General features: G+C 51.3%; 2 protein-coding genes across 3 annotated transcripts; one reads left to right on the forward strand and one right to left on the reverse strand.

Moving 5' to 3' along the window:
* The first annotated feature begins 1,638 nt into the window (after nt 1-1,638).
* Mpdu1 (mannose-P-dolichol utilization defect 1) lies at nt 1,639-7,714 on the forward strand. 2 transcript variants are annotated; one of them, XM_021176172.2, is made up of 7 exons: nt 1,640-1,836; nt 5,551-5,616; nt 5,729-5,861; nt 6,405-6,490; nt 6,584-6,702; nt 6,869-6,979; nt 7,085-7,714. In XM_021176172.2, the coding sequence occupies exons 1-7, from the start codon at nt 1,734-1,736 to the stop codon at nt 7,208-7,210; spliced, it is 744 nt and encodes a 247-aa protein (XP_021031831.1). In that variant the 5' UTR covers nt 1,640-1,733; the 3' UTR covers nt 7,211-7,714. The 2 variants fall into 2 exon arrangements, with proteins under 2 accessions (XP_021031832.1, XP_021031831.1); XM_021176173.2 differs by lacking the exons at nt 6,405-6,490; nt 6,584-6,702 and having other exon boundaries at nt 1,639-1,836.
* Nucleotides 7,715-7,783: 69 nt separating this feature from the next.
* Sox15 (SRY-box transcription factor 15) lies at nt 7,784-9,350 on the reverse strand. The gene is made up of 2 exons (XM_021176175.2): nt 8,513-9,350; nt 7,784-7,966 (listed from the first exon to the last, which is right to left on the reverse strand). Exons 1-2 carry the CDS (start codon nt 9,037-9,039, stop codon nt 7,798-7,800), a joined length of 696 nt encoding a protein of 231 aa, XP_021031834.1. The 5' UTR covers nt 9,040-9,350; the 3' UTR covers nt 7,784-7,797.
* Nucleotides 9,351-10,311: the final 961 nt, after the last annotated feature.

Consider the following 10,311-nt stretch of genomic DNA (forward strand, 5'->3'; position numbering starts at 1 on the left):
TTCATCCCTCAATGTCCTGTGACTGCTGGTGAAGCTGCCAAAATTCCCTCCTCCCTCTGGGGCCAATGACTGCCTAGTCCCTTACAGAATGAATCATTCCGACCTGATACCCTGTTGCTGACCCTGGGGTGCAGCTAGAGTAGGTGGCTGTATTAATTTATTTCAAAAGTGGTGACTGAACAATGAGATTCCATGTGCACTGTGGCCAGGGCCACAGTGAGGGGCCCACTGGTGCAGCCGACTTCTATGAAGGCTGTGCTACGAGGAACAACTTCAGGCCTCGCAAACACATCCCCGAGTACCAGGAGAAGAGGGAGTGCTGGCAATTGTCCATATTATCAAAAGGGATTTTTCAGACGGCCACCCACTGTACCAAAGTATAAATTCTACTGTTTATAGTAGGCCATGGTACAACGGATGGGAGCCAAGGATGGGTGCCTTTCCAATTTAACAGTCCCATGAGGTTACAGAAATTCTTGGACCAGAGCCCCACACAGCAGAGGTACATGTGACATTATGCCCTGCCCAGCAACTACATTCCCCTTACCCCCCAAAAGAAGGAACTGGGAAACAGTTTAGGAATGCCCTACAGCCTGAACCAAGAGTAGGTGTCCTAGCCGGGCATGGTGGCGCACGCCTTTAATCCCAGCACTCGGGAGGCAGAGGCAGGTGGATTTCTGAGTTCGAGGCCAGCCTGGTCTACAAAGTGAGCTCCAGGACAGCCAGGGCTATACAGAGAAACCCTGTCTCGAAAAACAAAAAAAAAAAAAAAAAAAAAAAAAAACAAGAGTAGGTGTCCTGGCAGAGTGGTGGAATGTAGATGGCTCTCTTCGCCTAACCCTAGGGGCCCTTTCCCAGACAAATACTGGAATTTTGCTCGCACCCTCTGGGTTCCCACCTAGACACAGCAGAGGATGCAGTTTCTGAGTTCCCCTGTTGTGTCAGGGGCTGCTCTCCTGCAGCCGAGTTCGCCCTCTTTAGCTTCACCGTCATCCTCTTTTTTTTTTTTTTTTTAAAGATTTATTTATTTATTATATGTAAGTACACTGTAGCTGTCTTCAGACACTCCAGAAGAGGACGCCAGATCTTGTTACGGATGGTTGTGAGCCACCATGTGGTTGCTGGGATTTGAACTCTGGACCTTTGGAAGAGCAGTCCGGTGGTGCTCTTACCCACTGAGCCATCTCACCAGCCCCCACCGTCATCCTCTTAACATCTGGACAGAGGACGAAGCAGGGGACCAGGAAGAAGGCCCAGCTCGGAATGGCTCTTTTGCGGCTCTATTCCATCTGGAGAAACCCAAGAGGAAAAGATAAGAGAGCTGCAGCGCTTCTGCTAGCGCCATTTTGAAGACTCGAACTCTTTTCCCTTTCAACTTCAAACACTATCAAGTTGGCCGAGATTAGACAAGATGGCGTACACGCAGAGGGGACAGGGCGAGGGGGCAGCATGGACCTTGCTTTCAGAACGGAGAGCATAAACAAAAAGTGAGTTAGTCCTAACAGCGCAGGCGCCAAACGCGGACATGCTTTAAAATTCGAACGTCAAGGCGCGCACAAAAGCCTGCCTGGGAAGGAGACCTGTGTCCCCTCACGGAGGCAGGCGAGCATCGCGGAGGAGAGGGAAGTGCAGCCGTGGCCTCGGGGACAGCAGGGCGGGGTGTGCGCGGCGCGCATGCGCGGCGCCGGTCAATGGCGGGGTTGTCCTGTCTGGCGGAAGCTTAGCTTTCCAACATGGCGGGGGAGGCCGACGGGCCGTTCAAAGGGCTGCTGGTGCCAATTCTTTTACCTGAGAAATGCTACGACCAGCTCTTCGTGCAATGGGACTTGCTTCATGGTGAGTTTTATTTCAGCCTTCATGGTCTAGCTGGAGCAGCCTTGGACCATAAGTTGGCGTGACAGTGGCAATTAATGTCACCGCAAAGCTGGGCAGAAGGCGCTTCTGACGAGGGCGGAAGTGTTTGGGGCCCTGCATAGGAAAAGTGCCATATTTGGGCATGAAGGGGTGTCGCCCGAAAAAAAGTTAAGTTTGTGTTTTACAATCTCGGAAGTCTGTACCCCACCCTCATCCCTTTCTGGGCTGGGAGTCGAACTCAGGGCGGCATGTTCCACTCAGCTAACCAGGCTCTAGCCCCAGGCTGGAAAACTCTGGAGTTTTTTTGGTTCCCCCTCCCCCCCCCCCCCCCCGCCCCCCAGAGTATAGCCATGGCTGGCCTGGAACTCACTCTGTAGACTAGGCTGGCCTCGAACTCAGAAATCCGCCTGACTCTGCCTCCCAAATGCTGGGATTAAAGGCGTGCCCCTCCACTGCCGGGCGGAAAACAAGTATTTTATAAAGCAAAATTAAAACCCCAGTCAGGCATATAGGCCTCCTTTCACCCCAAGTATTCAACTGACAGAGGCCCACAAATGTTTTTGGTTTTTTTTTTAATCCCCTCTCCAGTGCCAGCTTCTGGAATTTACTATGTTGCACAGACTGCCCTTGAACTAGCAGCATTCACTAGAGTGTTGGGAGTATAGCACTTTTCTTTTCCTTTCACTTTCTTTACAAAGGCAAATTACATCAGCTATCAAAGCCTTTGGTAAGCCTTTTCCATCTCTCTATTCTAAGTGACTTTTGGCTTACAATAGTCAAGACGCCTTCCTGGGCCAAATGCCTACCAGGTCAAAGATTCAGTGATAGAGAGATTGCAAGGATCAGGGCTTTGTAGGCAGCAGCTCAGCTCACTCGCTGCAATCTACTGAAAATCAGCCCTTGACACAGAGTTTGAAAGAAAAAATGTTTTTAAAAAAATTAGAGAAACTGCCAGAAACTGTGGTCCACGCCTTTAATCCCAGCACTCGGGAGGTAGAGGCAGGTGGATTTCTGAGTTCGAGGCCAGCCTGGTCTACAGAGTGAGTTCCAGGACAGCCAGGGCTACACAGAGAAACCCTGTCTGGAAAAACCAAAAAAAAAAAAAAGATAGAGGTAGTGGAGGAACAAGGATAAATGTCCTGGAAGAGTGGGGACGACCTGAAGGTTCAGAATGTATGAATGTGGGATGGGGGGGGGGGTGTCTGTCTTTGAAAGGAGCAGCATTTGAAGTGGGCCATCCATTACTGAGGAGAGAAAGAAAAGAGTCAAGGAGCGTCTGAGCAACGCCTGTGGGACTGGAGGGGTGGCTTGCAAGGCTGGCAACCTAGGTGCAAAAATGGAGAACTGGCTCCTCAAAGTCATCTCTGACCTGAACACATGCACCAATGTGCTCACACCCAAAATAGGGTTGTTTTTGTTTTTGTTTTTTTAATATTTATTTATCATTATACACTGTAGCTGACTTCAGATGCACCAGAAGAGGGCGTCAGATCTCATTATGGGTGATTGTGAACCACCATGTGGTTGCTGGGATTTGAACTCACGACCTTCGGAAGAGCCGTCAGCGCTCTTACCTGCTAAGCCATCTCGCCAGCCCAGGGTTGTTTTGAAATGTAGATTTTTATTTGTGTCTTTTGACTTGTATATGTGTGTACATGTATACTACACATGCAAATGCCTGAAGATGCCAGAGGCAGAAGATGCCCCTAGAGCTGGAGCTACAGGCATTTGTGAATCACCCAAGAAGGATGCTAAAAATTGAATTCAGATCTTCTCTGCAAGAGCAGAGATGTGCTCTTAACCACTAAGTCATCTTTCCAGCCCCAAATGTTTAAAATGTATTTCTGTTGTGTGTATTCCCTTATATGCACTCAGGTCAACAGAGTTGGCAGCAGAGCCATCTTGTTGGCCTAATGATTCTTTTTTTTTTTTTTTTTTTCCAGACAGGGTTTCTCTGTGTAGCCTTGTCCTGGAACTCACTTTTTAGACCAGGCTAGCCTCAAACTCAAAAATCCGTCTGCCTCTACCTCCCTGGGATTAAAGGTGTGCGCCACCACATCCGACGGCCTAATGATTTCTTTAAAGATTTATTTTTGTTTTATGTACACTGGTGTTTTGCCTGAATGCATGTATGAATGAGGGTGTCAAATCCCCTAGAAATAGAGTTAAGAGTTGTGAACTCCATGTGGGTGTCAGGAATTGAACCCAGGTCCTCTGGAAGAACAGTCAGTACTCGTAAACACTGAGCCATCTCTCCAGCCTTTTTGATAGTTTCTCTATATCGCCCTGGCTGGCCTTAACTCACAATGTAGACCAGGCTGGCTTTGAACTCATATAGCTGTCCTTCAATCCCAAGTGCTAAGATTAAATGTGTTTGCCACCACACCTGACAGTAGTTTTTAAGTGTTTGAGATAGGGTCTCACTGTGTAATTCTGGCTGGCTTTGAACTCAAGAGATGATTAAATAAGACTAAAAGCCTGAACTGCAACATACATCGCTAATGACTTTTTAAATCTTTTTCAGCCAGGCATGGTGGCGCACGCCTTTAATCCCAGTGCTCAGGAGGCAGAAGTGCGGCAGATTTCTGAGTTCAAGGCCAGCCTGGTCTACAGAGTGAGTTCCAGGACAGCCAGGGCTACAGAGAAACCCTGTCTCGAAAAACAAAAAACAAAAACAAATTTCATTTTTAATTAATTTATTATATGTAAGTACATTGTAGCTGTCTTCAGACATCCCAGAAGAGGACATCAGATCTCATTACAGATGGTTGTGAGCCATCATGTGGTTGCTGGGATTTGAACTCACGACCTTTGGAAGAACAGTTGGTGCTCTTAACCGCTGAGCCATCTCTCTATTTTTTTTTTTTTTGGTTTTTCGAGACAGGGTTTCTCTTTATAGCTCTGGCTGTCCTGGCGCTCACTTTGTAGACCAAGCTGGCCTCGAACTCAGAAATCCGCCTGCCTCTGCCTCCCGAGTGCTGGGATTAAAGGTGTGCGCCACCACGCCCGGCTTCTATTTTTAAAAGACATACTTTCTTAGTGCCTTTTTTTTGTTTGTTGGTTTGGTTTGGTTTGGTTTTTCGAGACGGGGCTTCTCTGTATAGCTCTGGCTGTCCTGAAACTCACTCTGTAGACCAGGCTGGCCACGAACACAGGGGGGCCATGCATGGAAGTTCTGGAGTTGTCTCTGTCTGTCCTTCTACCATGTGGCTCCTGGGTTAATGAGGGATAAAAGTTAGCTTTTCAGTTACACGGGCATTGCTCAAGAATCCCCTGAGCCTACTCTCCCCAGGAACTGGACGGCCTCCTTCAAATGCTCCTCCTTCCAAAGACAAGCGTCCACACCACACATTTTGGAACCTTCTGGTTATCCTGGTCCTTCTGCAGGGGACAACCCTACTCTTTCATCAACTGTCGTGTCAGCCCTCAAAACTATTTTAGACGTGTATTTATAGGGAATGGAAGGGGGACAGGAAGGAAGACAATCAGAAGAAGCTGTTGTGACAGCACACCCAGTCTGAATGTGAGATGTCTGTAGCAAGGATGATCGCCCCGTCATCCCTACCACCCCTAGAGACTTACTGATGTGGTGGGTGTGGTGGTCACTGGTGAGGGAGAGGGGAACAGCTCCTAGGAGCATTTCAAACCCTCACCTGGGCGCCAGAGGCCTCTCTGCTTACTGCTCTCTCTTCTCAGTTCCCTGCCTCAAGATTCTCCTCAGCAAAGGCCTCGGGCTGGGCATCGTAGCTGGGTCACTTCTCGGTACGTACAGCTCCTTCCTGCTGTTGGAGTAAAGGGAAGGGTGGTGAGGGGCTGAGGATGCAAAGGCTGGGGATAGAGTGCCCTTTCCTCAGCCCTGCTGCTTTGTCCACAGTCAAGCTGCCCCAGGTATTTAAACTCTTGGGAGCCAAGAGTGCAGAAGGACTGAGTCTCCAGTCAGTAATGCTGGAGCTAGTGGCACTGACTGGAACCGTGGTCTACAGCATCACCAACAACTTCCCCTTCAGGTGAGTGAGGGTCCACTTTTCACGCCCAAAGCCAAATCCCCACGATTCTCTTTGGGTTTTTCGAGACTGGGTTTCTCTGTGTAGCCCTGGCTGTCCCGGAACTCACTCTGTAGACCAGACTGGCCTCGAACTCAGAAATCCACCTGCCTCTGCCTCCCAAGGGCTGGGAATAAAGGCATGCGCCACCACCGCCCAGCCCTACAATTCTTTTATTTTCAGTTTATTTGAGGTGGGAGGGGTCACAGAACAACTTGTAGGAGTTGGTTCTCTCCTTGCAGTGTGTAGATCCTGGGGCTGGAATGTAGGTAATCAGGCTCGGAGGCAAACATCCTTACCTGCTGAGCTATTCTGGCCCCAGCACCTGCCATTCTAATAAGTAAATATGGGGATGGAGCGAGCCTTCCCTGCTTGAGCCAGGCATGGTGGGAGTGGCAGACTGAAAAGCACATACTGGTCCCAGAGCTGAGCCGGATGACGGGCCATGGAGGCTTCCCCTGCCTTTTTCCAGGCCTGCCTTTTTCCTCCCACCCCTTGACTCTGCAGCTCTTGGGGTGAAGCGCTGTTCCTGACACTCCAGACCGTTGCCATCTGCTTCCTGGTCATGCACTACAGAGGAGAGACCGTGAAAGGTGCCGGGGGACTGGCAGGAGAGCAGGCATTGTGTATGGGGAACCTTGATGGGGACTCAGGCTCAAGAGGACTCCTTGTCTCCTGACCCCCAGGAATCGCTTTCCTTGCCTGCTATGCCATGGTCCTGGTGGCGCTGCTCTCCCCGCTCACGCCTCTGACTGTAGTCACTCTGCTCCAGGCCTCCAATGTACCTGCCGTGGTGGTGGGGAAGGTGGGTACTCGGAAGCAAAGGGACGTGAGTGTGCCTGTGCGCAAGGCAGAGGGGGACCTCCAACTACGGAGTGCTAGTGTGTGGGGCAGTGTGGGGCGGGAGGAATAGTGACGGGTCACGGAGAAGGGTCAGATGAGAGAACCAAAAGTATCAATGTCTCCTCTAGTTGCTCCAGGCAGCCACTAACTACCACAACGGACACACAGGGCAGCTTTCAGCCATTACAGTGTTTATGCTGTTTGGGGGCTCCTTGGCCCGAATCTTCACTTCTGTTCAGGTGAGTGCACCTTCTGCCCTCTAGAGGGCACTAAAACCTCATGCTCTGCTGAGTGGTAAGCTGCCTGTCTTGGAACTTTTCTAGATCTGTGCTCTCTCATAACAGGAAACTGGAGACCCCCTCATGGCTGGAGTCTTTGTGGTCTCTTCTCTCTGCAATGGCCTCATTGCTGCCCAGGTCCTCTTCTACTGGAACGCAAAGGCTCCCCACAAACAGAAAAAGGAGCAATAGAGCTGAGCTAGCTTCTAGAACAATTCCATTTCCACTCATCCTCAGAGTCCTCCCCACATGACTTGACCTGCGGGTGCAGGGTAACCACCCTCCATTCCTCTAACTGCAGCCTCCTGAGCCAGGGTTGTGGGAGCAGTAAAGCTTGTGTAGGCCCTGCCTTCACTCACCTACTTCCCCAGATCCCTCCTTGTGAGCAGCTGGTTTACTGGAGCAGATGGTCTGGCCCTGTCCACTTACCTTCCTTTTGGACCAAGGACAGAGCCTAGAAAACTGTGGTTGGAAGCTAGTGGCTGCTTTCCTGTGCTGCCCGGGTGGGATGGTCTATTGGAGCCCAGTTCTGGGGGGTGAGGGAAGAGTGACTCAGATAAGGACCTCGGGGTTGGGTGGGGAGGTTCCTGCAGAGGCAGGTCCTGGCGGAAGGGTGTGTGAAGGCGCTGGTTGCTGCTGTAGGGAGTACAAATGGGACAATAAAAGACTCGGAAACATGGTTTTAATTGTACAAAATTGTGTTTAGTGTGGTCTTGTGCATTCTGGTTCCTTGGAGATGTGTAGGGGTCTGTGGGGTTGGCCCTGGGCGTCCCTGCCAGTTAAAGGTGGGTTACTGGCATGGGGGCTCCAGCAAGGGAAGTATTATATGGAGTGGGAGAGTCTGGGGATAAGTAAGGGGAGAAAGAGGGTATTCGCTCCCCCTGGAGCCTGGGATCACTCTGAGGGAAGGTGCATGGTAAGGGGGCCTCCGGTCTGCAGTGGGAAGAGCTGTAAAAAGAAACATGGGGTTTGGAGGTTACTCTTCTTGAAGCAGTGTCCTCAACTCTTAGTGGGGGACTGGTCTGACCAGTTTGCAGCAGACAGGGTTAGAGCTTGCCATTCAGCCAGCCTTGCTGGGTACAGCAGGCACGGAGTGGGACCCTAGGGTGGCTTAAAGAACAAGGTAGTTCTGTTGGGACATGCTCAGCAGGCGGCTTGCGTGCTGCACGGCTGTTTGCCTCCTGGGGCAGCAGGCCAGGAAGGAGCAACAGGATGGGCTTGGTCTCTCCTTGCCCCCGGGGCTGGGAGAGGAAGATGGGTCACACAAGGGCCAGCCACAAGGGGAAACTGCCATCCAAAAGGCAGAGGTAGAACACATGAGTTGAGATGGAACAGCCACTATCCTGAACTCTGGGGCCCTCAGCCTGGTGTGGCTTCTGCTTGGGTGGATTTGGGTTTAACTTGGCACTCTGGCCTCTGTTCCCACCCAGCTCTCAAGGAAGGGGGTCGTGTGGGAAGCAGGGAACAGGCAGACGGACACAATTAGGCACTCACGTGTAACTGCCAGGCAGGTAGGCTGTCGAATAGTTGGGGGGCTGGTACCCAAAGCCTCTGCTCCCTTGGGTAGTTGTGTACCCTGGCCCCCAATGTGGGCCACCACAGGCCATGCCACCTCCTCCTTGGCTAAAGGGGACAGACCCGGTGCTCGAGTTTTTGCTCTTACGCCGGGGTCGGTACTTGTAGTCGGGATAGTCGCGGAGGTGGCGGGCACGAAGACGCTTAGCCTCCTCCACGAAGGGTCGCTTCTCTTCATCGCCCAGCAGCTTCCACTGAGCGCCCAAGCGCTTGGAGATCTCAGAGTTGTGCATCTTGGGGTTCTGCTGCGCCATCTGGCGGCGCTGAACAGAGCTCCACACCATGAAGGCGTTCATGGGCCGCTTCACCTTCTCCAACGGAAGTCCCCCAGACGCTCCAGGGCCCTCGCCGGCCTCTTGCTCCTGGGGTCCTAAAGGCAAAGAGGCCGTGGAAGCCGGAGGATGCAGGCTCCAAGTCTCTGCTTGTGAGGAGCTGGTCAGCGCCATGGGTTGGAGGTGAAGCCTCTTTGAGAGGGCGTCGTGAATGCCCTTCTCCCAGAGCAAAGACTGGACTTGGAATATTTGGGTACTTAAGTATCTTCCAGAGCGCTTGAATCCAAACTTTGCTCCCAGCGATCGATTGTCACCTCTGGGAAGCTGAATTTAGAATCCTTGTCTGGAGCCCTTTACAGGAGAGGTAGTGTTCTCTCAGGTCTACCAGTCGCTCTTTCTACCCTCTGCTTCAGTGAGACAGGGTTCTTCTGTGGAAACTGCAGTTTCAAGCGTGCAGCTCTTGGGCTCCACAAAGTCCTCACAGCTGCCAGGAGTGCACCCAGGTGCGACAGCCCTTTCCCACCTGTACTCAGCCTCTAAAAGGCTGACTCCTCCCCCAGCCTCGCCCAGTGGTTCTCTCCACCCCCCTTCTTTCTGCAAACCCAGGCGTCCTGTTCTTCCCAGTCCTTACACCTCCCCCTGGGGCACCACACCCCCCCTAACGTTCCACCGAAGGCCTGGATGGCAGGCCTAATGGCCCCGGTGTCAATTGTCTCAATTCTCAAGCACCAGCAATTTAAAGTAACTTCCTTCCCAAGAAGGGGAACCAAAGGCTCCCAGGGTCGATCAAACCCCAAACCCGGAGAATTTAGGAAGCTCTCCCTATCAAAACCTTTTCCGGTGCCTGCTGCTCCTTAAACCCTGGATCGGCATGCCCCAGGGGAAAGAAACTCAAGGCCATTTTTGTTTTCTTAGTCATTCCAGCAGGTGCTAGGCAGATGAAAACATTCAAAGCCACTTCCAGTCCCGAGGTCCCCCATTGCCACTGAGTATTGCAAGTTTCCTCTTTAAACCCAAACCATGGACATGTCTCTGGACCTGGAGATAACTTTTTAAAAATCTTCCTATTTTTTAAAAGGTTCTGGATGGGGTGTGGCACAAGTGTTACCACTTTGTATACAGAGGTCAGAGGATAACTTTCAGAAGTCCGTTCTTTCCGTCCCAGGTCAAGGTGGAGAGGTGGTAGTGGCTATCTCCGTGACTGATCTCAGGGGGCACCTAACCTTCTGAGCTATGGTTTTTTTGTTTTTTGAGACAGGGTTTCTCTGTGTAGCCCTGGCTGTCCTTGAACTCAGAAATCTGCCTAAGTGCTGAGCTATGTATCTTTAAACCCCTTTGTACCTTTTCTTTTTTTTTTAAAGTGTAATTATTTGAGACAGGGAGCGCAGCATATAGCCCTGATTGGCCTGAACTCCTTGCTCCTTGTGTAGACTAGGCTGGACTTGA

This window comes from Mus caroli, unplaced genomic scaffold, assembly GCF_978045245.1.
Source record: "Mus caroli unplaced genomic scaffold, Mus_caroli_1 scaffold_13, whole genome shotgun sequence".
Taxonomy (NCBI): domain Eukaryota; kingdom Metazoa; phylum Chordata; class Mammalia; order Rodentia; family Muridae; genus Mus; species Mus caroli.

Bases quoted from the DNA above. Each gene is read 5' to 3' on its own strand.
- Sox15 (XM_021176175.2), bottom strand. From the start codon at position 9,039: ATGGCGCTGACCAGCTCCTCACAAGCAGAGACTTGGAGCCTGCATCCT. The intron at 7,967-8,512 runs GTGAGTGCCTAA...TTCTTTTTACAG, and splicing joins TACCTGCCTGGCAGTTACAC to CTCTTCCCACTGCAGACCGG.
- Mpdu1 (XM_021176172.2), top strand. From the start codon at position 1,734: ATGGCGGGGGAGGCCGACGGGCCGTTCAAAGGGCTGCTGGTGCCAATT. The intron at 1,837-5,550 runs GTGAGTTTTATT...CTCTCTTCTCAG, and splicing joins GCAATGGGACTTGCTTCATG to TTCCCTGCCTCAAGATTCTC. The intron at 6,703-6,868 runs GTGGGTACTCGG...TGTCTCCTCTAG, and splicing joins CTGCCGTGGTGGTGGGGAAG to TTGCTCCAGGCAGCCACTAA.